The sequence below is a fragment of the Harpia harpyja genome, chromosome 3, assembly GCF_026419915.1.
Source record: "Harpia harpyja isolate bHarHar1 chromosome 3, bHarHar1 primary haplotype, whole genome shotgun sequence".
Taxonomy (NCBI): Eukaryota; Metazoa; Chordata; class Aves; order Accipitriformes; family Accipitridae; genus Harpia; species Harpia harpyja.
In genome coordinates, this window is record NC_068942.1 from 38,509,522 (window position 1) to 38,536,607 (window position 27,086).

At 36.7% G+C, this 27,086-nt stretch overlaps 1 protein-coding gene across 1 annotated transcript in view; it reads left to right on the plus strand.

Annotated features, from left to right (window-relative positions):
• Positions 1–2,219: 2,219 nt before the first annotated feature.
• Positions 2,220–27,086, plus strand: part of MYBPC3 (myosin binding protein C3) — a 62,026-nt gene continuing 37,159 nt past the window's right edge. Inside the window, exons 1-15 of the mRNA XM_052781997.1 lie at positions 2,220–2,391; positions 11,342–11,608; positions 12,242–12,337; positions 12,599–12,685; positions 12,833–12,981; positions 13,817–13,934; positions 15,347–15,395; positions 16,660–16,704; positions 19,067–19,123; positions 19,837–19,839; positions 24,118–24,141; positions 24,872–25,038; positions 25,871–26,003; positions 26,237–26,239; positions 26,675–26,799. Coding sequence (XP_052637957.1) covers positions 2,367–2,391; positions 11,342–11,608; positions 12,242–12,337; positions 12,599–12,685; positions 12,833–12,981; positions 13,817–13,934; positions 15,347–15,395; positions 16,660–16,704; positions 19,067–19,123; positions 19,837–19,839; positions 24,118–24,141; positions 24,872–25,038; positions 25,871–26,003; positions 26,237–26,239; positions 26,675–26,799 — 1,348 coding nt within the window. The 5' untranslated portion in view covers positions 2,220–2,366. The remainder of the gene's footprint in view (positions 2,392–11,341; positions 11,609–12,241; positions 12,338–12,598; positions 12,686–12,832; positions 12,982–13,816; positions 13,935–15,346; positions 15,396–16,659; positions 16,705–19,066; positions 19,124–19,836; positions 19,840–24,117; positions 24,142–24,871; positions 25,039–25,870; positions 26,004–26,236; positions 26,240–26,674; positions 26,800–27,086) is intronic.

Here is a 27,086-nt window from a genome sequence, read left to right on the forward strand (position 1 = left end):
ATTAGCATTGAATAAGTTCTGTGTTAGATATGCATTATCCCGTATTTAATTATTCCAAGGTTCTCTGTTCTTGCTTTGAAGCACCTCCTACTGGACATTCACAGAGAACAAATACAGGCTTGGAGTATATGATAAATACTACATGCCTGCATTTTAAAGAGTTTGTATATAAGTATATATTTCCTTTAAATCCACACAAATGGGTTTATTTCCACTTACACTGTTTTAGTTAATGGTAGTAAAGGCCTATGGTGCTAACTCTAAAAAAACCTTCAGAACTGAACAGTCTTTTGAATCCAAATGTAATGTAACATGTCAGCATACTATGTATTTTATAAAATCAAGAACCTCAGAACATAGCATATGGGCTTTCAGTAAAAACAATTATTTGCTAATAGGTGAGGGACAAAGGATGAAGTATCAAAACTAACTTCTCTAGGCAAAATTATTCCTGAGGGAGATTAGCATATTCTGATCCAATTACAAGAGGTTCATGTTTTAAATACTGTGGAAGTGACTTCTAGTCAGCTAATTTTCTTTGTAAACATTATTTCAAGGACACATACTAGAGAGGCAACTAAGTTGAGAAGAAACATGGCTCTGATCACAGTGTACCTCTGGATAATCTGCATAGATTTTTTTTTTCTTTCTCCATATCAGTCCATGGTAGCTCAGCCTCCTGTGGCCTCCATTGTCTAAGGTTTCAAGGAGACAACTCTCTTCCCAGAAGGGATCTGGATGCCGTTCCAACAGTGTGTTGGGGATCAGCTCTGGAGAGAAGAGGGAGTTAATGGCAGGTCCCTAATAGGGAGAAATATTTAAGAAAGGAATAATGATCTTCACTAGTCAAGTAACAGATTTTTCATACTGTGGGACCCAACCCCTTTGAAAGAGTTCAAGCCAAAGCAAATAGCAGAGATTTCCTGACTCTCAGTGAAATGCCTCAGGCACAGGATACTAGGTCAAAAATATATCATGCTAACTTGTGCTCCACTAGAAACAGAGGCAACGTAAAATGTACATAGGTCACATCCTGCCCATCTTCCTCACACATATGCAAAAAATTCCTTCGGGGAAAGCGAGGAAGTATTTGGCCCAAAATCAGGAGAGGTAGCAGCAGTCATTCTTGCATGTTCACATTTGTCCTATCAGTCTACCCAGAGAGTCAGATGTGAAAGACAGACACAAAGTACAGTGACTGATGGGCTGGGTGCACACTCATCTGTTCTGAGCTCCCTGCCAAAAGCAGAAATCCTTTAGATTGAGGTTTTTACAGGCTAGTAAAACTGGAAAAACTGAAAACCACTTTTTTTTTTAAATTCTTTTTTCAATACTAGTGGTAGCTAAAATGTGCTAAATGCTTGGCCTACAGAGTTTCTCTGATAAAGCTCAAAACTCAAAATAAGACAGACAAAAGTGACAGGAAATGGATATACCACCAAGTCAATAAAGGGATGATTGTCCACAGTTACTATTTTGACATATGCTAAATGTATGAATAAATAAGAAGCGTGAGTGAGATTTCCCCCAGATCTTTTCTATATAATTAAGCAAAATTAAAACTTCTAGAGGTATCTAACAGAACCTTGGAACTATTTTTTAAATGGTACATAAAAAAATTATTTGCTAGTTTTCAAGAAATGTATGCTGCAGATCAAGCGGGTAGATAGGGAGGGAGGACTGAACCCATTTAGTTAGTGTCATGCTTTCTGGTTGTGACTGCAAATGTCAGTAATGTGTAAGTGTTTCTGAAAAAGAAAGTTCTTTCCTGAAGGTTCACATTTAGTTCTACAAACACAGTCTTCAGTGGAAGAGAAAAAAAAAGAAACAAGAAAAAAAAGCTCTCTGAGGGCCTGTTCAATTCTGACCCAATTATAACAATAACAAAGACTAAAACAGGTAGCAAGAATGCAAGCAGATACATACTTAGAGTAAGTACAGAACCAGCATACAGGAGATGTAACTATCAGATCTAGTTTGCTGAAAGTGCTATAAACATGGCAGTGTAGGAATTCTTAATGCAACACATACATGAAGCTGGAAAATGTACTGTACACATGTGCAACATCAGATTGTGCTCTGGTTTGTACCAATAGATCAGTGGTAGCCAGTCTTGGGTGGTTTGAGCTCTCTGGCTCCTGGAACTTGGCTATATTTATCCCAGCTGATGTAGCCTGTCAAGTGTGTCCTGCTGTTGATAAGGTGCCATAGTTGACAACAGTGGTGGATCAAGGGGGAGGAGCAGGATGGGGGCTTCCACCAAGTGTTTCTTTAGAGGGTCTCAAAAGCCCTGCAGTCTCATTCCTGTTTAGCTCGGACCCTGCTTTCTAGATACAACTGGGAGCTTCATCAGAAACAAAGTGAGGATGCCAGAGCCTGTAAAGAAAACAGGTAAGGATCACAGCTGACAGACAAAACCTAAGAACAGCTTGACAGAGAAAAAAGTGAGTAGCTTTTGTATGCTAGAGAAATGAGATGCCTCAGTGGAAAAAAAAAGAGAGAGAAAAAAGAGACGATATTTTATGAAGTTATAACAGATGTTGAGTGATCTTGCAGAGAAATCAGTAACTAGTCTGGCAACCCTCAGCCACAGAATTTTCTCAAGAGACTTTGGATGAGGAAAGAATAGAGGTGAAATGCATTTAATTCTCAGATTCTTTTCGTTTCTCATTTCCTTTCCCAGTCACCTTTAGGACTCTGAAAAAAGTTTGTGGTCTCTCTCGTGGGCAGTTAGGCAGTATAAACCTCTCCTGCTTTTGGATTTTTTTCCCTGATAATTGCAAGGAGGTGTTATCAGCAAGCTTTGATAGTATTTGTTGTTAGTGAAATCTCTGTGAAAATGAAAGCAAATGGCACCTGGTTCAGAGCTTATTCTTTCTAGTTCTTCCAGCCAGTGACAGCAAAGCTCTAGGAAAAAAGAAGGCATTGTACTGTAAAGAATATATGCTTATTTCTTTTCACTCACCCTCCTCCATCCTTTCCCCTTGAGCCAGAAGATAACTAGCCCTTTTCAGAAAGCTAAGGTCAAAAAGCCCAGTGCAAGTCCTGCCCCACTAGAAAAACATCAGCAAAAGATTTCAGATTTAGAAAAGTTCTAATTTAAAATGGAGAAATAAGGAATCACTCAGAGGCTGCCCACATAGGTAAGAAAGGGAGGCCTAGGATGGGGTGTAAGGTGCAATGAATCTGTTTGTCTAAGAAGGAGGAAGAGAACCTGGGAAGCAAAGGTAGGGAGAGTTCAGCTTCAGGACACCTGTGTGTGGGTAGAGGAAGATGTCTCAGGAGCACTTTGTCTCCACAATTAAGTTTGGGGGAAAAGTTGTCAAAAGCTGAAGTTATGATTGTTTGAAAAGTGTGCACATATTCAATACACAGGGCTGGAGAAAATTGTGCTAAATATGGGATTCTTCACTTTTAGAGCTCTCACTTCACTGATGCCAGTGCATACCCAGAATCACTACTACCTGAATGTACAGCACAAGGTGCACACTTCTTTAATAATATATAGTTTCCAGAGTTAGTCAATAATAGCTGTTGATACTTATTAATGTAGGCCTTTGTGCTTTGCAAAGGACTGAACAGACATCAGTCTCCTGTTATGCTGGTCAATGGGATGTCCTGTGGTCACCACAACAAAAGAAGAACTTGTTAAGAAGACCTTTCTTTTTGGCCAAAAAATATGGAATCAGCCACTGCCAGAGGCAGAGCACAAATCCAGCCTGTATCTCCCATTAAGAACTGCAAAGCACTAAAGTATGATTAACAAGATTTTTTTATGTTCCCTCTATATGATAACTCTAAAGCAACAGTGGTGTCACCAATCTGTCAATTTTATCACAACTATAACATCATTTGATGTTCTTAAAGCTCCAATTTCTGAAATCAGATGGAAGTAGAATCATAGGTTAAAAAGTATATACCAGACCTTGTAATTATAAAGAAAACCTTGAGAATATAAGCAGTAAAGGTTCAGCAATCACCCCCAAAATAAGACATTCATAATCATATTCTATTTTTAAAGTCACATGATTTTTGAGATTTATTGAAATGTCTAATGTTTGTGATTGACAATGCTGGCAAAAAGAAATATGACAGAGTAGGCAAAATTTGTCAGTGTGATCACCTAGGCATTGTGACTTTTGATTCCTAAAGGTTTAACCAGCTTTAAATTAACATTTTTGGTCTCTGTGGATGAGAGGCAACTTCTCTGTTTGTGAAGATGCCCACCTTTGCTAGCTAATGGTGAAGAGAAATTCTATTCCAGCTTATTTCTCCAGAGAAATCTAACTGGTGTCTAACATCACTAGTCCTACACCATTCTTATGAACAAACTAGCTCAAACACTGTGATTATCACAGCAGGGGGAGGAAAAGCTCTTATTACCTACTCTGACTGAGACAGAACCAGTCACATGCCCCATAACTTCTAGAGGGGATCTTCTCATTCTCCCAAGAGACATTAATCCCTTTGGTTTTCTATTTCATGTTGTTTATATAGTTCAAGCCATTTCAAGATGGGATAATGTTTAACATAATCTCAGGAGGGCTGAATAATCATCTAGCAATTCATACAAAGGAAAATGCTTCACACCAGAGAATGATCAGAGATAATTCTGCCTATATCTGCTGTTTCAACAACCCTTTTAACATGTTAAAAAAGAGAAAGGAAAAAAAAAAAAAAACAACAACCAAACAAAAAAACCACAAAACCCGTGTAGTAGGTTTTCTAGCAGACATTCTTTTACTTTAAACTATCCAGTTAAAATACTTCGGGACAAGACACTGCCCTATTTATTTACAGAATACCAAAGAACTGTCATAGCTTTCCAGAAAATCTATACGCTCCCCAAGAGCAATAGGATTTAGAAGACTTGTAGCAATTTAGTGTCACAGCAAACAATCAAACATTGAAAAGCATCACTTTTTGCAGGGTTCTGTTACAGAAACTTTATGTTCCTCTCCCTTTGATTTAAACATTTCATAGTTAATCTCTGTTCAAAGGCTCCCTTTCAGAAAGTTTTGACTGGTTTTTTTGTTGTGAAAATTCAGAAAGGTTAAAAAAACCCCAACCATTTCCCTAACAATATTTTGTGACACTAAGAGGAAACAGCTGAGCTTTTAAACACCAAATTTAGTAGATAAATGGGACTTAATGGGAAACGTGTGCATTACTATATCTGGAAAAGGAGAAGTCTGGTATTACTCACCTTCTCTGAAAATCAGTCAATTTTTATTCATGTATTTTATAGGTTGAGGAGTCTAGATTTTGCAGTTCACATTAGGAAATTTTATCAAGGGTTTATAAATAACCTGGCTTGTAAGTACACAGAGGCTTTTGGCATTAATAATAATAATCAACGCTGCATAATGAAGAGTAGACTGTAGAATTTTAGTCTGAATATAAGGTCATTGTTTTACATTTGCAAGCACCTAGCACAGTAAAGTACTGCTCCATGAGAATTAACTTCTGTGTACTACAGTAATACAAAAATAAACAATTATAATTCACATAGATATAATTTCCTCTTTTGTACGTTAAGATTCAAAGCAAGCTGAACATTATTATCCCCATTTTACAGAAAGTATGATGGATGCACAGAGAGAGAGAGGCGACTCTGCTTAGTGAAACTATTCCTCGCCTGTTGCTCATGTTACAGGAATTTACAATCTCAGCTGCTGAAGTAGGCAAGGAATTATAAGATTGAGTAGTTCAATAGCTTTTGGATCAGGGAATGATTAAGCTTGTCATTGCAAGAAGCCACTTAGGCCCTGACCGAGGAATGTGCAGCATCTTTATATAGTTCCTCAGCAAGGAATTTACAAGCTCCATTATTGAAGTCTGCTTATGCACACTTTGGCTTTTAACTCAATGGAAGAGCAAATGGTATAAAAGGAAAACTAGATGCCAAGTGTAATTACTGAAGCAAAGATAAATTTTCAACATGAAGCCTTAACAAATTAAGGAATTCCAAAAGCTAATACTACTTTTGAAATATTAATTCAATACATTGGCCAGATACATATTTTAATACCAAATACACAGAATGTGCAGTAAGAAAACTCAACTTTGTGGGAGAAAACCTGTGACTATTTTTTCTAATTACAGTCATCACAGATTTCTGCTGGATGTGCATTCAACCAGCTACATTAGAGTCTCCTAAAACATTTATATCTTTAACAGTTTTTATTTCAGAAAGGCAGAAATATAATTTGAAAGCCTTATCTAGCACACATTCTCCTTAAGTGCTTATCTCCCTCTCCTCCATGTACGTATCACAAATAGTGAATGATGAAGAGCTGAAGTCAGAGCCACCACTCTAAAAGAAAGGATGAAAATAAATAAATAAATGAATAAAGCAACAAGAGAATGGCTCTCCCCTATCACTCTATCTAGTTAAAATGACTTGTGGAACCCACACTTCTTCCTCACTTTCATTTCACATACTTCACGCATACTTTGAAATTCTGTGATTTTAGGAAAAGGTTTTCACCTAATGCTTGTGATTCTTAGCAAGCCAAATTATTTAGAGAATATGGCTAGGAACTGAAATTACTCCAGTTATTTCAACATAGTTTTAATATACATCTCATCTCCATTTTTTCTGACAATAATCAAATACGAATGTGTCTTCTAGCTTCTAATACTAACTTTTATTCTTATTAGGGATACAACAGTACTTAGTAGCTACTTACTAACAATTTGATGCTGTACAAAGACAACAGAAAAACAGTCTCTGCCTCAAAACACTTACAAAATAAAAGCCCAGTAAATAGATAGTTCAACAAGAGAGCAAAGGAAACAATTATTACTACAATAGATAGTGACCTGGGTAGTAGCTTAGCCATTTTCTATGTTTTTGCATAGGAGAGTGTGAAAAAGTTTTGAAGCAGAATAGTAAACTATGTTGATGGTGGATGTTAGAAGGAGATTTCTTCAAAGCAGCTCAGAAAGTAAGGGAGAAAGCATGAAGGTGCTAGTATGAAGATTTAATAAATGGCAGCAGTAGGAAGGCAGAACACTAGTTTTATTATTTCACTTAAGTGAAAAGTGAAGGAAATTGGTTTTGGAATTTAAATTATTTGATTCTATTTTAATTTGGCCAAAAGCAAATGTATTTTATATTTCTTCAGCCTCCTGAGTGAAAGACTTATTAATAAATTATTATCAAAATGTAATCTGATCATGAACCTCCAAATAGAGCTTTTTATTACTAATTAATGAAGATGTAACTCATGAAACATACATAACTGTATGGCTGATGTGCACATCTTCAGGTGTTACAAGACTTTTAAAGGGTGGGTGCTGCTTGGAAGTTCCGGTAACAGCAGTATTAGCCACTGAAAAGTTTTCTGCAAGACTATTGCAGACCACACGCAGCCTGCTTCCTCTTCTGCCTGGGGTAGAAATTTGCTGGTTTACATTACTCAGAAGTTATATGAAGTTCTTTGCATTATGGAAGCTAGAAGTGGTTGGGAAGGTCTGGGATATGAGAAGTAAAGTGCTGAAAAATAGGTTAGTACAAAGTGGCTCTAGGCTCATTTTCTTTCATTAGCTCCACGTCCCTCTTCTCTCCCCATGTTAACTCCCCACAGCAGTTCCAATTCCATCCCCACAGAATACACACACACAGAGCACCTATCATTCTCCTTCCCTTCAATAATTCCTGTCATCATCAGCACTGGTAACTCATGTGCGTCTATCCTCTCTCTCCAGAATTGCTGTAGTATGTAACTACTAACGTCACCTTTCTCTCCCTTTGTGCAAGGTGTGTTAGAATTTACTGGGAAGCAAAGAGTTAACAAAGTGGCCTGCAGAGGACATGGGCTACTTGGTCATCAGGTGCCCCAGCCCAATGGCTCCTAAGTGCATGTTTGGCTGGAGTCTGGATAAACATGTGATAGTGCCTGAGATCTGTCAGTGCCTGACAGGCACGAGAGCTGTAAGATGTTCCACAGCATCACATGAGAGGTGTCACAGTCGTTGGGTTTTCCACAGCCTGATGGTGGTGGTCCTATCCAAGAGTGTTTTGAGTACGGGATGGACATATAGAACTCAGGGGGGAGTAGCTGCGTAGAAGCCAGATGTTGAAGTGAGAGAGACTGCCACATAGGGAATGTGTTTCTGATAAAAGCAGGCAAAAGTGAGGCTTTCAGGACAGACATGAGGTTTTGAATGGTGTTTAGGAGCATTCCTAATGAGGAAATAGCTGGATTAGATTGGTAAAACTGCATGAGGAAAAAAAAAATCTGCTGGTGAACTTGGATTTACGTGTTACTTAGAGTAGCAGCCACAATGAAGGAGACCAGGAATAGCTGATCTCTCACTTCTCTTTCTTCTGTTAAGCAGCCTGTTTTTCCCCCAGAAGGAAAAATGATGGCATTTTCTTCACATGCTTCTTCAGCAATCTCTCATCTGCACCAAAGTAATTTCCTGTAAAATCTCCAGCCATACATCGCTACTTTTCCTTTGCAAATATGAACAGTGAAAGATGAAAAGAAATACAGATGGATACAGAGACATGACTTTGGACACTGTCACCCACTGACTCTGAATCTCAAGTGCAGGAAAATGACTCTGAGTGTCTCCTTTACCTGCAGAAAAGTGGGTTCTCAACAACTGTTCTTGCCGGCCTTTAGTCTCATGGGAGATTTTGGGTTTTTCTGATTTTATGCTTTAATGGAAGAACTCACAATCATTTTAAGTTGGAACTGAAATAAGTCTTTTGGCAGGAAAGGGAGAGAGAGAAAAAAAAGACAAGGAGACTTACTTGTAAACTTCTACATATGTATTTAGATTTCCCAAAAGTCAGAAACATTATGTGGTGGAGATTTCTCACTGTGCTTGCAGTTCTGGCCAACAATCTGGTTTTGTTGAGTCATCTAAAGTAAATGTAAGAAACCTAATCACTTTACAGGGTGTGCAGCAGATCAGAGAGTTACTTCCAAGTATGCATGTCTTGAAACCCTGCCATTTGTAGGCTGGAACCTTTACAAGCCACATTGCTGTTAAGTAATTAATATATTTATAGATTATTTTGTGCTTAAATAGAAGAGTGATGATGATAGCACTCAGAGACAAAAACCATGCCTCTTAGCTGCTTTATCTCTACCCTCATAGGGAGAGGAGCCAGATAGTGGGTATTTCAGGAGTGGGTTCCTGAACTGACCCAGCTCTCCACTGTGCAGCAGCCTGGCCTCCTTTACATGTCTTTTGAATTCTGTACATCAAACCTGCTGTCTACAATAACTCTTCTGCAATTATTCATGATACACTGCATCAAAGTATACCCTGCTGTATTATTTACTGAAGTGCAATACTATATCAGAAGATGTGCGACTGAAAACAGGCATGTGAGTATTACGTTATACTATAGAGCCCTATATTCTACACAGTACTATGTTCTGTTTAAGAACAATTACACCACTTACAGGCCTAAGGTTAGAAAAAACTCAGATAAAAGCATGCAGGGACATTCCACTCCCAGAAGAAATTTCACACACTTATAATTTAACATGGAAGAAAAGCATGCAGAAGAATACAACAGGAGCTCACTCAAGGCTACTATAGGCTCAGTGCAAAGCAAAATTGTTTTTTCATCAAATATATAAAATGTGGGGAAAAAAGAAAAAGAAAGAGAAAAATGTAATTTAGGCTTTTTATGTAACACAGAGAGGCAAAATACAATAGACACTAAATTCTAAAAGTATTTGTAATTGATACTTTAATTGATGTTTAAGCAGCTTTGAATCCTTTGCAAAACAATGCAAGAAACATGAACTGTGTTATGACTAAAGTCCAAAGGCCATCAGATGAAATCTTTGCAGATGTAACTCCACGGAGGTCAGTTAATTTATGCAGTCTGAGGACATGCTACAGGAATAGAGATTTTGTGCAATGAACAGATGGTTTTATTAGTAATATACCATTTATACTAACTACAGCACCTGTTTGAACATGAATATAAACTATTTCTTTTAAAATATTTCCATGCCATGTTCCTTTCATTTTTATAAAGCAGAAACAAAAGTTTACAGCTAATTAGAACCATTGTTGCGGTGTTTGGAAGAGTTCTTGTTGCTGCCCAAGTAGGAGAGCAATAGACAATTTGCCACAGAGGTGACAGATATAATTAAATGTGATGAAATTACTAATATTTTATAAAAGCGTGGTTATGTAGGGGTAAGCCAGTAAAAAGATGACATAATGATGCACAAAACCCATTCAGTTTATGCATCAGAATGTTAATTACTGGTATTTTTATACAGGAACATAGCTCATGACAATTAGCAAAAAGATAACAGATTTCATTAAGACCAAAACATGAGCATAAAATTAAAAACTTGATTCAAAATAAAGTTGAAGAAATATAAATAAATAAATCTGGGTAAAGAAACTAGTAAAATAAGTTACCTTACTAAAATCTAATCTCGAGAAATATTAGGATACTCATGGACCAAAATCACAATACATTGCTTGCTTTCCAAATTCCTATCTGTTGTACTACTTTGATTAGATATGAACTAAAACATCATTTGGTTTATGCTTGTTCAACCCATATATTAATAATTTCATTAATTCTTATTATAAGCATCATAAGTGCTTCTTGACACATAGAGGAAATATTTTGATCCACCTTGTAATTAATTAGAAAACTAGTTGTTGTAGAGTACTATGTAGGCAAGTACTTTAACTTTTAATACTGAACTAAACATTTGAATGCAAACAATTGATATTATTTTAGCTGGGATAGAATTACAAGGACCATCATTGGAACATGCATCCCTTTCCACCAAAGCCTTGCTCAATCAAACCAGAAAGACTAAAGATGAACCATTAATTCATTGTGGTATATTAGGACACAGGTTACTGCACAAACTGTAGTTTTATTGGAGGAACAAAACCTGATCCTGTTTAACAACTGTATTAAGCAACTGTTAGGACAGAATTCATATTTCTAAATAAAACTGCATGGCAAATTAATGTAGAGAGCTTGATATGTAAGAATATATATCACGCCATGTTGTCATAGATCAAAACATTCACTTACAAAAAATCAGAGCTCATTATGGGGGGAAAGAAAGAGGAAGATGGACAGTGAGATGAGTTTGCTATCCATTCCATTTTATTTCATGACAATATGGAGAAGATATGACATCTCAGAGACAGAACTCAGTAAACTCAAAGACAATTCCACAACTTCTCTGTGGAAAGTGTTGTAATTTATATCTTGCACGGGCAGATGGGAGAGAAAGGAGACAGCTGTTGCAGCCACAACAGCTGACTACACCAGATATGCCACAATTGCAAAACAGATTTTAGTGAGCCCTCTCTCTTTTTTTAGTTTCTGCATTTACCAAGAAGCCAAAGACAACAGAGGTGACAGCCGGAAGCGCAGCTGTGTTTGAAGCAGAGACAGAAAAAGCTGGCATCAAGGTGAAGTGGCAGCGAGCTGGCACAGAAATTACTGAAAGTGAGAAATATGTCATCAAGGCAGAAGGAAACAAGCATTCACTGACAATCAATAATGTAGGAAAAGAAGATGATGTGACATATGCTGTAATAGCTGGAAGTTCCAAGGTCAAATTTGAACTCAAGGTCAAGGAACCAGGTACAGTATTTCCTAAGCAATTCTCATTTCATCAGTATTTCCAGCCCCACATGTAAACTTCATGAACAAGGCCCATGGAAATTAGCCTATCTGTGAGGTCATGGTTTAACTGAGACGCCATAAACTTCCATGAGCCAGGGGAAGAAATGATAGACAGATTTTTAAAATACTTTCTCTATTTTGATTACTAGCAGTGTCTAGAGCTTTTCCCAAGCTGCACACAGCAATAGCATTTGGAACATTACATTCCAACAGCAGAGTTAAAGAAAATCTTATGAATAAACAAACTGTTTACAAAAATAATAATTGCATCATTTTTCATTACCTTTTCTATTTAGACCACTGAAGTTAACATCAAAGTGTTATCCATCAGCTGACAAGTTTCTATACATCAAGACTATAGAATTTAAAAATCTAGGCATCAGTTCTTCCCAAGCTCAGCAAAAGAAAGAGCCTCATCATCCAGCTTCAGTAGGCCCTTTCTGCTTCCAGCACATCCTCTAAGTTCTAGAAAACCACAGCTAATTTCTCTGCATTTCCTAACATATATTAAAAGCTGTACTTTTGCAAAATTTCTTAAGAAAAGAAGTAGAAACATGACTTTTTCTAATCTTGTCTTACATTCATTTCCAGAAAAGAGTGAGACAGTCACTCCTGCTGAAGCTGCTCCAGCCCCAGCTGCCTCAGAGTTGCCTGCTCCACCAGTAGAAAGCAGCCAAAACACAGAAGGTAATTGAGAACACTGTTATCAAGTCTGGTTCATTAACAGAAAGGAAGAACAGGAACAGGGAATCCTTAGAATCAGTGAGGTAGAGACAGTAGCTGAAAGCAGACCACTAATGATGAATGACAGACAGTAAAGAATAAGGAATCTCAGAGCCAGAAGAAACGTATTGAGATACTTTGAAATTACTTAACAAACTCACTATATAGGCTGTAACAGAAGCTGATGCAGAAAGTTCTAACAAATAATTCTGATGTTTATTTCAGTTATATCTGCTGGGACTCAACCAGAAGAGCCTCTGGACCCTATTGGGCTCTTTGTGACACGACCCCAGGATGGAGAAGTTACTGTTGGTGAGTACAAACCGTGAGTCAAGTGATGTTTGTAAACTGTACCTGTTGCTTGACTATATAGCTCTCCATGTACAGGATGACAGCAGTGATACAACAGATAAATTAAACACTATTCATAATCTCATTTTCACCTACTTCCCTTGCAAGGTGGAAACATTACGTTCACTGCCAAAGTGGCAGGCGAGAGCCTGCTGAAGAAACCATCAGTGAAATGGTTCAAAGGAAAGTGGATGGACCTGGGAAGCAAAGTGGGGAAACATCTCCAGCTACATGACACCTATGATCGAAATAACAAGGTACAATTGGCAGAGTAAGGTTCTCAGTCTTCTAGATACTAATCTTTAATCTGGGGAAAATATAAGATAATATAGGATTGTTTTGATATTAAGGTACCCAAAGCTACACACAATGCTATACTTATGCATAGAAGTCTATGTTTTGACCATGCAGACAAGAGACAAGCACTACATACAGACTCTTGCATGTCTTATCTATGACGAGATGAGAAAATATCTGGAGGACTAGGGGAGCAGTTTTGCACTATCTACTGCAGGATTCCCTCCATCTTCCTCTCAAGTAATAGACACTTGTTATATTTAAGAGAAAACAATAAATCAGACATATTTAAGTATGGTCTATCTTGGTTTTAATAGATCAAGCATTCAGCTATCAGTGTTGGAATTTATTGTTCTCTTGCATTGTCTAGACTACTTCGTAGAGCTGAGTAAGATCCATTTTTACCACAAATGCATTCAAAGATACACAAACAGGAATACAAGAGTCTGTACCATGACCTCGCATCCTGTGTGGTACATGAAACACTACTACCCTCTCCTGGATGGAACAGAACAGACTTGTTCACATTAGCCACTCCTTTTGCTGAATTTTTAAATGTACTGTATATATTCTGGGTAGAGGCTGTATTTGTTTAATGAAAGCTCTATTCCTGTTTCCAATGTACATGTAATTTTTATGACAATAATGAGTTACACACTCAGGAGGTTCTAAAAGGACACAGAGGCATGTTTCATCCCTTGTCTATTTCTCTCCATGCCTTAATATGCTGTATTCTCTCTCTCTCTTACACCATTGGCTTTTCTAACTTATGAATTGTATTGGTGTCTATTTTAGGTATACACCTTTGAAATGGAAATCATAGAAGCAAACATGACTTTTGCAGGAGGGTACAGATGTGAGGTGTCTACCAAGGACAAGTTTGATAGTTCTAATTTCAACCTGATAGTCAATGGTAAGATGAATTCCTGCCACCTTGTTTCTTCCTTTTATTTTCTTTTTTTTTTCCTACCCGTATGCCCACCAACAATTCTTTCTGGTACATAGCGGCTACTAGACAAGCATAGATATGAAGTGTAGAGCTGAAGAGCTACAGGTACACTTACAGAGGCACACAGATGAGGATTGGGATGGGTTGGCAGAGATACAGAGCATTAGAAGTAACACTTGGATGTCACCCAAGTCAGAACTGTGATGCTCTTAAAGAAAGCACACAGAAAGATGCAAATCAGCCCAACTTTTCTCTGGCTTTATTCTGATTTCAGATCCATACTTTCATCATATTTAATTCCACTAGAATAAAAGAGAGGTCCATTCTTACTTTGGCAAAAGTTCAGTATTAAAAATGGATACTTGAAAAGAAAAAAAAAGGGGGGAAACAGAAAGCTTTAGACATGTGACACTTATCAATTCCTTTCTTCCAAATAAATTCAAGTTGTGCAGAAGCACTTCTGATATAAAATTGTTTTAAGATTAGGTGACTCATTTTACATAATACACGGTGCCACCCTCACAACTGCTACACTGAAAAGCTTATCAGCAATTGAAAAGGAAGTACATTTTAACATCAATTTCCCCCTGGTGTGGAAGAGTTTAAGTAAAACGGTATAAGCATGGACCACCTGAAAGTGTTGAATGTTTGGACTATTTCATGTTTCAGTGGTTCTGTTAAAGGGACTGCAACATTAATTTGCATCCAGCAACCAATGAACCCAATACACAAAGACAAAAGTTTATTGAAGATCCTCAAATCAGCAGTGTTCATTTTTGAAGTTTCGCTAGTTGGCTGTAGGCCTCATAAGACTTAGGAGTTGTGATTGGGGACACTTTTTCTCTCAGTGGTAGCAATATACTTATTCATACCTACAGAAGCTTAGAACAGAGCAGTAAAGTTCTCTCTATGCAACATCCTCAGTGGAGTTTCTGTACATCTCTACATATTTCCAGGAATTTACCTTTGCTTTCAGAGAATGGATTACAATTTATTATTAGCAATAATATTCAGTTGATATCCAGTGGTTTTCTCATTAGGGCTTAAATACCCTTTGAAGCCAGTATTGAAACTAAAATTTACCAGCAGGAGAATTGACAAACACGAGATAAGACAGTTCGTCATGCTGCAGGTTATTATGAAGCATGAAACAGTTATACATGCAACACTGGATGTTGAAAGCTAGTTAGTGAAGGCTACATGTTTAAAGATGATGCTTCAGTCTTTCAGTATGATATTGTAAATTGTGATCAGTTGAAGAACTTTAGGGAAAAAAAAAAAAAGTCTGCAAAGGAAAAGCTTTAGAAATAGCACTGTATTTTTGCATTATTTTGACTTGCTCTCCCATTCTTGTTCATCGCTTTTTGTCACATCAGAAGCACCAATAACTGGAGACTTGGATATTCGCTCTGCCTTCCGACGCACGTGAGTATGTGCAGTAGAAACTTAGGTAGATCAGATTATACTTCCATGTGGAATTCATTACTTTCCTAAACTAACTAAAATCAAAGCTGTTGTGCGAACAAGCACAAAGATAGCGATGTCTACTAAGAAAATATTTGTATTAAGAAAATATTTCTACTATTAAATACTATACAACTCCTAGATATCATCTAAGAGAGTTTAGACTTTGTACTAGCACAATGATCCTGCTTGTCTTCAATTATGCAATTGATAATGTGTATAATTCTACCAAGAACTTCAGTACTTTTTTTCCAGATCTGTAAAAAGTACTCCAGATGTGGACCACTAGAGAAGGAAAAGATTCTGTGTAGTGCCTAGTCTTGATTTGGTCTGGCTTGAGGAACTACATGTACCTTAATACAAACATTTGCTAAACAAAGAAGTGGAGTTTGATGTGAGCTCTGTAAGCAGCATATCACTGATAACATTAATACAAGCATTTTGATTGTATTTGTTTTCATGTTCTGTAATTCTATTAATTGAATGGAGACAGTGATACTGTGTCTGTGTAAAAACTCAGATATATGTAGGTCTTAGATATTAAAGACTGCAAGGTATTGCACTGATGTTGAAAAAGCTATTCTCCCCACACCTGTAATACTGAGTTGATATGACTTAATGGAATAATATTCCCTTCTATTAGTAAAATTTGCAAAATTGGTTGTTTTTTTTTTATTTAGACATTAACAACATGTGTTTTTTCACTGCTGAGTATTTCTTCTCCCTTTGTGTAATTCAGTTTCTGTTTTAGTTTTTGTATATATTTGCAAAGTTACTAGACCAAGAGTAGTCCAACAGACATCTATTTCCCTAACATAGGGCAGAAATCATCTGTGGCAACTCCTTGAGTTTTTCCCCTATAAGTGCTATTTTTATACGAGTTTGTTTGGGCTTTTTTAAGCATTCTATCACAAAGAACTAAAAAAGGCTTGCAGAATTTGTCTACAGTCAAATCCATCTATAGGTAGCTGACCAGCCTCGCTGTGATGCCTATTAAATGGAACACACTCAGGGCATATCTGCATTGTGTTATCTCACTGCAGTGAAATTAGGCTTCAAGAGTTTCTGTTCTTGCTAGCACAATTAAAAGAATTTAGAATCAGTTCAGAGTGAGCGCAGTGTGAGCAGCTTCAGGCTGTTCAGATTTTTAGTTTCTTCTGTAAGAATGGAGGCAAATTTTGAACTGAACTGTTTAAACCTAAAGCTTTGTCTTTGATACCTCCAGGAGCCTGGCAGGAGGGGGGAGACGGATGACTTCAGCCTTTCTCAGGTAGCCACCGTCTGTGTCAGCAGACATATTCAAGTCTAACAATGAGCTGTCTCTCTCTGCTTAGGAAAAGAAAAAAAAAAAAGAAAAAAACCCCACAGAACTAGCTGCATCTTAAATTCCAAATAAATCATCATTTATAGTATGTAGTATTTATATGAGACAAATACATACAAGTAAGTAGTAATGTGAGTATAAATAACAAAAAGACTAGTTTGATGGTTCAATGAGAGGCAGATTCATCTACAGAAAAGGCATGTGTTCAGCAAGTGGCATCTTCTCACCATTGTTAGAAGAAAATAAGTAACTTCAGATTATATGCATGTCTGCCCCCTCTGTATTACATGTTTTCCTCTATACTAAGCACACGCTGACTAAAATTGCCACTGCTCACAGAAATGTACCAGCACACATGCATAGGAAAATCTGTTGTTTCCTGGCACAGTCTTTATGCTAGTATCATTAAATTTCCCACCCTATCCCTTTTTGTCCCAATGTCTTCTACCATAACGAAAATAGGAACTCTGAAACTTAACTCTATGCATGTTAAAGCAGTTATTAGGGTCTTATTCTTCAGAAAAGCTAAATATTGATTGCTGGGCTTTCCTGAAAATCTGATTTAAGTACCACCTGGGAAGCAATAAGGTGACTAGTTATTCTCCCAGCTGTAGGTTCTGATTTCCTGAATCTTTGATCACAAGAAGCCGTTTTCAAATTTGGGATTATACTAGTGATTTTTATGTACATTTTATGCCTGCAAACACTGAAAGGCCTCTGAAAGTAGGGAACAAAGTGGCCAAAAATACACTTTTCTGTTTGAGCTATATACCCAGAAAATTACCCTTTCCAGTACTGTACTATCTTGAAAGTAATCACAGAAGTAAAAACAGTACTTTCTTAATAAAAAGATCTCTTCTCACAACATATTCAAAATTACACCGATTCAAAATTGTTACTTATTCTCACTAACCTTGCATTGTCAAGCAGCACAAGAAGTTTGGGACTCATTTCTCTTCCATTTTACTAAGAGTACTGTTAAAATGCCCATCATTTATCTGTTGAGACTGTTTTCTTACTTTTAAAAATACTTGTTCCTGCAAGATTGAATTTTTCTGACATTCTGGTTTACACTTCTACAGACTGATTTTCTCCAAAGCAACTAGCACTATGTATTGACAAAGACAGCATTACAGGCTGCCACTACCACCAGTACAACTGAAAAGAACGATTTCTGTGTATAAAACAATAATTAAATATAAGGTGTTGCTGCTGGAAGAATATGAATGCTGTGAGATGGCATCACCAGATTCTTATAATCAAGACAACAGAGGTGTCAAGAAGCAGCTGAACACTGATGATGGGAGACTGACTGAGATGCAGAAAATCCATTTTGACTTTCTAAACCCTGTCTGAATGCAAAAAGACCTTTTTTTTTTTTTTTTGCTAAGTTGAATAATCAACAGTCATGAAATCCAGTGTAACTCCCAATACTTTTATATCAAATCCCTGAAGTAATTTTTTAGGAATTAAACCCAAAGAAGTGATTTTAGTAACTTTACACTAAGTTTTCAGAGTAGATCTGTCCTTCAAATGTTCAGAAGCACAGCTAAAACCACATTTGATTCAGAACACCAAAAATAACACTGTGCATATGAGTTCACCACCATATATAATAGACAGAATTACACATCAAAAAACTCCTGCTTGTTGCTTCTTGTTCTCACAAATGAATTCATCACAACATTGCTTGCCATGATGCTTGTTGAACAACTGCATATTGAACCTCATCTCAGAATCCAAGTCAGATCACAGAATTCCTCCTTTAACTCTCCCAAGCACCAATGTTGTGACACTTTTTTCAGTATAATGAATTCTGGAATCACAAAGAGCCTTAAGAAACAATTACAGCTGGGATAATACTAGGAAAAAAAAGTGATTTTAGATTGTAAAAAGTCCCACAAAAATTTTGGTTAAATACTGCCCCACACTGTAAACAATATCCACATTCCTGAAACTACAGCTTTCCAAAAGCAGTAATGATTCTAAAGGAAAGCTTCCGTGACGTCTTTATGATAATTAATACATGCCAGATCAATATGACCACCAAATTAATACCCTGTACAACTTTATCCATAATCAGTACAGAAAAAATACAAGTTCATTAAATATATTTCTTAAACCTATATGAAGACCAATATAGACAAAGAGCCTAATTAAGTCACCTTCCATGTCAGCACACATTCTAAGTCATTCTAAACCCATCTACTGCTCCCCTACAAAAATATATCATCTACATAATTATTTAGCCTCACAAGCTATTCCCATTTCCTTCTGAAACTAATTATAGTTTTCTGTTACTATACAGTACCGAGGGACATGAAGAAGGTGGAGAGTTTAATTTTAGTGCCCTACTGAAAAAGAGGTGAGTAAAAATCCATAGACTTAAAGAAATAAAGTAACGAGCTTCTGTTGAACAACTCTGAAAACACTAAAACTAGAATAAGTGAAAGTTTCATAAATTCAGAATCCTTGTAGTTTTGCTAAAGCAGTTCTAACTGGAAAAAGCATGACAGGTAATTATGGCAACTTCCCCAAATACTCAGCATTTGCTGCATTTCTGCTAGGTTTATACTGGAGGAAAAAAAAAAAAAAAGACTGATCTTTCCCAAGATAGACAAGGCTGGGACTAGGGTAGTTACATGCTTCCACCAGCACTTTTCATTAAAAAAAAAAAAACCAAAACACAACAACAATTCACAATATCTGTCTATAATGCTGCCTTACTAAGAATTTTCTGTCCTAAGTTTTCACAATACTTTGAATCAGAGAGCTGGGAGGACAAGCCTTTTTATTAGATATCTAAATGTTACTATTACACTATATACCTATATTATATATAGCTGTTTATCATATATAGAAAAATATATTCTATGTTGTATAAATATTATATAAATGTTTTTACTCTTCTGATTCTAGTTTTTCTTTCTTGCTTTTATTTCCACTTTTTTTGGTGGAATTTCCTCTACCATTCTCATCCTTCCTTGCCACATCTGTTTTCATAACCTGTCTACTTATGTTTTTCTCTTTTTACCACCATCTGAATCTGGATGTTTTGGATTCCACTGTTGCCAACAGAGAGTAAGATTTCTATTTCATTTTATTATAAATGCATGGGTCAGACTGAATATAAGAACCATTTGGTTTGAAATAACGCATGCATTTTCATCTTTCTTACATGTAGAGCATGACAAAAAGTGTAGAGTATGAAAATTGCCAGCCACCAATTTCTGGGCCAGAAATGCTTTTAAACCGTTAGTAGAAGTTAAGGGTGGACCATTCAATACAAGTCAATGTATTTCTCTGAATGTCCTTTGGTTTTCACTGTCACTTGCTTTTTATAAGCAGTTTTAAATTGTACCTGAATTTCCAGATTTTCTCAATAACCTTGTGCTTTAAATTCCTATTGTCGTAGAAATTAGAATCAGAAAAATCATTTGCATAATATGCCTGCTGGTGCCTATCAAATATGTGCTTTTTGTTCCATCCATTCTTAAACATGTTAAGTGAACATATTACTGAAGTCGCTTATTCCGTAAACATACAGGCTTCTCTGTTACAAAACATTTCTTTTTATTCCAAGTAAAGTTTCCATTGCTCCGTATCACCCCATTACTCCAAGCATGCTTCTTTCTGTTCACTGCCCCTGGTCGCTCACTCGTCTGTCCAGCTCCTGAAGTTACTATCAACACTTGTCACTAGACTCATGTTTTGCAAATCTAAACTTAGTTTAAGTTTTCACAATCAACTACTTGGGGTGAATGTTTTGAATCTGTGTTCAGTCTCTGCTCAGGTATGGGTATCTCTATTTATAAAAAGTGTTTTATCTTCACAAAGAGTACAGGATCATGTAGACATCTGAAGTAACGTGGTTACGGAAGGCAATAAAGCCACAATAGCCTCATGTTTCACTCAGGTTAACTCACCCAAATTTCAGTGGGGCAAACAAGGTCACGTAGGTGTACAAAGCCCTGTATTATGCAATATGCAATGTATCCAACCAGAAGTGAATTCTGGCTTTGCAGTAACACTACAACCAGAACTCTCAAGGAGGCCAGCTAGATGAGACAGAAAGTACACCTATCAAATCTTCTATAGCTGACATTGATACCAAAGTTTCTTGTTTCATCATGAACCCCAGAGAAGTCTGAAACAAAAAGTGCATTAGAATTTTTTTCTAATTCTAAAGTAGGGAAAATATGTTTTCTGAATAATGACAGTAATCAAAACTGTACAGGTTTGAGAGATGAAATACAATAGTTGTACACACATTATAATTTCTATAGAAAATGTAAGGCAAAAAAGAATTGTTGATCTCTCTTAAAAAATTTCAAATAAATGGAGGACAGCATGAAAATATTTGCATAATTTCATACAGTGACTCCAGCTGGAATGAAGTGCTAAGTACTATGAGCCCCTCTCCTAGTGCCTTTCCCTTCTGCTTTCATAATTAGTTTTGAGCAGTGATAGAACTCTAAAAAGTAGTAAAAATCTCCAGTATTTCCAGAAATGTTCAATTTGTGGATTTAATTGTTCATTATTATTAGACTAGAAATATAATTCATTAAAAGAAGCTTATAAATTTCACTGCATTTTATCAGTATTTTTGACCTTTCTTGACTTATAAATCTCTGTATAGTGAATTTAAGCATACTGATAAATTCACTGCGCCTAGTTTTTTTTCACAGCCACTTTAGAAGTAATTTGTGGATCCTTCAGGCTTTGCACACCACAGCTTGAAGACCACTCCTATATTAATGAGAACTGATAGGCATAAAAAACTCATCATGGAATGAAAGTGTTCTTCATTAAAATAGAATAGAAAAAGGGACCTCATGCTGAGGAACTCTCAAGAGCTATGCAGATTCAAATAGAATTGAAGATTATTCTTTTACTGCTTCTGCTTTGTCCCACCTAATTTACAAGTGCTCCTCAATTCAAAGGTAATGAACATTCTGACTATAATAAAGAGAGCTTCATTTAATACTATATCTCCTATCACTGTAATTTAATTAACTGGTGTTGACATACAGATGTCATGGGCCAAGGAGAGGTCATTGGGAAGAGGAAGGGAACAGCTGTCACAGAACTATTAAATGGGATAGTGAGCAGAGACCTTGAAGGAGGTGACAGCTGACAGGGTCCAATCAGTTGACAGTAATGGGATAGGAAGGAACCATCCCTGAGATGTACAAAACTATTTTTAACCCCTCCACATATGTTTAAAACATATCAGCTGCATATTCCATTTACAGCAGGTTCACTAAGCTGCATCTTAATGCCCCCAAGTGCATAGTTAACCTATGAGGTGATCACTCTGAATAAGGATCCCCAACATGAGGGAGAGTAACGCAAGGGTGGGAGAAACTTCAGGAGTCCAAGTGCTCTATTACTTTTCGTACACTGCTTAGTTCCTGTTGGTAGTGGAAGAGTACAGCCTAACTGTGGAAACTCTGTGTCTTTATGGGATCAAAGAGAATGTTTTAACAACTACAAAATGGTGAAAAGGAATACTGGGATGGGGAAACCTTTGCTCAGAGGCAAAGACATGTTTTTCTTTTCTTTTTCAGAACTCAATTAAATACTATAAAAATTACAACCTTTAGCTTTTAGTACCATTTTACATGCAACTTACAAGCCTTTCCCTGTAATTAGAAAGTATTAGTATTTCCAAGGAAGAGACTATACTCTTGCATATGATCAAATTTCTTGTATTTCAGCTTGCATACACCAAAACAGTATTGCCAGATATAACAGTGGGATGACACTGAGTAATGGAAAAGCTAAAGCAAAAATTAAGGAAGTCTTCTCAATAGTGAGATATACTAGACTGGGGAATTGCTTCCAAACTGGAATATTTTTCTCATGATGTATTTAAAAATAACTCACACAAAATATTTTTGAAAACTCATGAATAATCCTACCTGCAAATTTTCAGGTAAAGGGACGTATACAGGTGAGCATATAAACAGGCAGATAGACAGAGAGAGCACCAATGTTTATATAATGCCTGAGGGAAAATAGTAACATTTGAATCTGTTAAGTCTTTCTTCTTTCCTACGATTTTATATTTCCTTCTGAGATACAGTTTGCTCCACAGAACATTAATTGTACTAGTACAAAGAACTCAGCACATATTAGAAATATTATATATTCCTAGTTTTATGTATTTATATATCTATTCCAATTTACATGTATTTAGAAATATTTTGAAGTTGCTCATTGATATGATCAGGGCAACTAGCACAAGAACATAGTTTAAAAAAAAATCTACAAAACTACAAACCATTTGTAGCTGCCCCAAACTAAATGATAGATATATAGAGAAATCTTGATTAAATTTGTGGGTGATGATGCACTGTTATAACAAGGCAAATACCCAGTAGACTGCACTTATCACAAGGAGTCCACACCAGATACACCTATCAATTCAGTGAGTGCTAGTGAGGGTTTAGTGCTTAGCGAGTGCTAAACCACTCCAAAGATATAAGATATGCATGCCATATTTCAGCTCAAACTCACTGAGCTGAAATCCTCTTCTCTTGCCTCCTTTCTGTTCAAGAGCTACAAGGGTGCTGGAAATCCCAAGCCTGGACTGCAGCACTTTAATAAACATAGCCCTCTCATTACAAGCAAGCCTTTTTTGGGCAACAAAAGGAATACCAGAAATGTTTGGTTCTACCTCCTGTCCAGACTGACTACAGTCATGATTTTTAGTAGTAGTATTTCTCACAGACTAATGGAACTGTTCTTTTCCTGAAAAAAATGGAAATACACCCAATAATCCTCCACTTTTCTCTGCATTACCTGCTGCATAACTTGTCTTCTTGTTGGGGGTTACCACTGAACATGGCTTCATTATAAGGATGTGTTCTGCTGCACTGGAATCTGCTTGGTCCTGGTGGTATCAGAAACAACAGCCACAGAAGTTCCTTTTCCTAAAGACATTTTTGAGAAAATGTTACTTCTTTCATCCTTTCTCCGATTACCAAAATGCAAATTATGACAGGCAACAACTCCATGACGACAGGGCAAAGTAGAGCAATTTGTTTCCCTGTAAGGTGATCAGCTGTAATTAGGAGTAAGCAGAAGTGCTTACACTTGTAATATAAATTGCAGAGTGGAACTGTACAAAGTGTGGGCGACTTTGGTTTCAATAGGGGACAGCATTTTTCTTAAGCCTATTTCAGAGCTTTTGCATGAGCTCCTTCATCTCCCCGCTACTGAAGCACAGGCTTGTTCTGCTAAAGGTGAAGATGACATTCATGGCTCTTTTGTATTAACACGATGCCCTCTTTCTTGTCCATTGGGATGCTGCATGTTTTTCTAAATGGTTCTCTGCATCATTCTGGAGTACAGCAGCTTCTTGCGCTCAGTAAATCGGTAAGGTTACACCCCTTTCTTTTTCTATTTATGATCTTTTAAATAAAAAAATACAGTGACAGAAAAAGAATGCCTTTCCCAAAGCCAGGCAACTGGTTTTTCACTTGGTTTTGCTAAACCAAACATTAATTCTTCCATAATCACTAGTTCCTTGGTTAAACTATCAAATAAGTAGTGCATTGTAAATATTGTCTTTTTTGCCACTACTCACTAGTCTTTATGTTTTATAGATTACTATAGCCAACAATTGTCTTTACAACAGATGACATATATTTTATCTATGATTCATTTTAGTGAAGAGAAAAAACATCCTGAGTGGAAAAGGACTTGTTTCTTATTAACATAAACCAACTGCCTTGTTTCTAAGGCATTCTCAGAATATCAGTTCAGTTCCTTGCTTAGCCACGTGTTTTGTGTATGACCATCACCGGAAAATAAGTCTCCTTGTGTTTCCATTACCCGTCATTAAAGGGAAGTTAATATTTATTTGCTTTGGCTATTAGAAAGTAAACCCTTCAGGACAGCAACTGGATTTTGATCACTGTATATATAAATAGAAGTAAAACTACTCACCAGTTTTATTTCATCATTTTAGGTAGTAATACAGCAAAAAGTTAGACTGCTAAATTCTTTATTAAGAAATGACTTCAACAAGCCAATATTCCAAGCCTATGGCTGTTTTTAAATCCTCTCAATAGTGGCACTCAGATACTCTAATGCCTTTCTGCAGAGGTGAAGCAAAATCTGAATCACAATCCGATGTTGATGTCTGGGAAATCCTGAGGAAAGCTCCTCCGTCCGAATATGAGAAAATTGCTTTTCAGTATGGTATCACAGATTTGCGTGGGATGCTGAAACGCCTCAAACGCATAAAGAAGGAAGAGAAAAAAAGTACAGGTTGGCGAGCTGTATTTATTCCAAATATATGTGTCCATATCTTCTTCTTTGTGAGTTCTTCAAATGTTAACATCAGCTGGACAGCAGCCAGATACAAGACCAAGGGAAATAGTAGTTTCCTATTCCAATTGTTACACAGTCTTTACGTGTGAAATGCTGATTACCAAAGATTAAAGCTATCCCCAAAGCTCTGAGCTACTTTGCTCTGAAACTCTGGATATTCAGAACCTGCTCATTTTACTAGTTTCTTCTGCTCTGCCCCTTATCTTTCTCTGAACATAAAACAACGATACTCCCCTTACCCCTAAAACTGGTCAGTATGTCAGGCATCAGTGATACATTTAAAGAATTTCATTTCCATTGGGAGACACATTTGGAATTCTTGAGCCTTTTCTAGTCCTGTGAAGTACTAATTACCTAATTTTAACTAGTTTGTTTTAAAAGTCTGAAACAGAGAAGGCAAGCTGCCATTCATTAGTACTGAGAAGATCAGTATCATTTTCTTACATGGGCAGACATAGCTGTAACTCTATTTAGGATGTGCTGAAGTACCTATTCACATCTGATTTAGAATATTCTACTTTGCTTATTTTGGTTGATATCACATGCTTTTCATGCTATGTTAAGGAGTAACAGAAAACAGAACAGGATGAAGAACAGACAGAAATGGTAAAAATGCAAATGGATGCAGAAAGTGGGGAAGGTTTAAGATGATGGTAAACAACAGGAAAGTGAATAAAGATATACTTTCCTGACAGAGAATGTAAAAAAAAAAAAAAAGTGAAGTATAAAAATTATTAAGATTTTTTTTTTTAATCATTCTTCATCATAGCATTCCAAAAGAAACTGGATCCAGCTTACCAAGTGGACAAAGGGCAAAAGATTAAATTAATGGTTGAAGTTGCCAATCCAGATGCTGATGTGAAATGGCTGAAGAATGGACAGGAGATCCAAGTGAGCGGCAGGTAAACTAGAAACACAGGAAATCCAAAAAGGAATGGGCTACAGCTTGGACAAAGTGGAAAAACTAGCTTTACTTAGAAAGAAAGGAATAAAATAGGGAGAAATAGGAGCTGAGAAAGAACGTACATAGTGCTTTGGATCAGAGTCAGTTTGCTGTTCTCATGACTGTTTCTTTTTCTTCCCTCTGCTCTATATATCTACACATGGAACTGGATGCTTACATCTATCTACTTAGCAAGTAAGTCCTCAGATTATATTCTGACCTTTATGTGTATATCCAGCATTCAACATTACTTTCTTGTGATATGGCACATACTTCAGCGTAGCTTGTTTGTAAAACCAATTTCCAGTGATTTTGTTCTGAAGCCACGACAAGGCATTTTTAATGGTAGTCAGGTTTGTTGTATGGCTGGATGTTAGAAAAGCATCCAACACCATTTGCAGGAGTTTGTATGTCTCACACTTGTATGAAGATCTCTCCATAATTTCCTATGCTAGTTTTTCAAACACTACTGCTGTCACTGAGACAGGGATATAGGGCTTGAGTCTTAACAAACCCTGCCACTGATGTCAGGAAAAAAAGTAGGAAACTTTTCCTCTGCCAGGCAGGGGAAGACAGTGACGGTCAAAAAGAGTTACCTCTCTGATAATGACATTTAGATTCTCTTTTCAGATATATTTTTGAGGCTATTGGAAATAAGAGAATACTGACCATAAACCACTGTTCTCTGGCCGACGATGCAGCATATGAATGTGTGGTAGGGGAGGAGAAGAGCTTCACAGAATTATTTGTAAAAGGTGAGCAATGGTAGCAAAAGGAAAGAGATCTCCCCTAACATTTAGCATTGAATTACTGTCATCTTCTCTACTCTCAGACTAGTTAATCATGTAGGAAAGGAAATTCTCAAACATATGAATGAAATCTGACATCTACTGAAGTAGATATTTTTCTTACAGTTAAATGAAGGAAAGTTTTCCCTACAGCTGCAACTAAAAAAGCACAGGAAAAGAGCACAGTAATAATCACCATTCATTATTATTTGGAAAGTGATTTGCATCTTTCCAACAACAGGTCTAGAAACTTA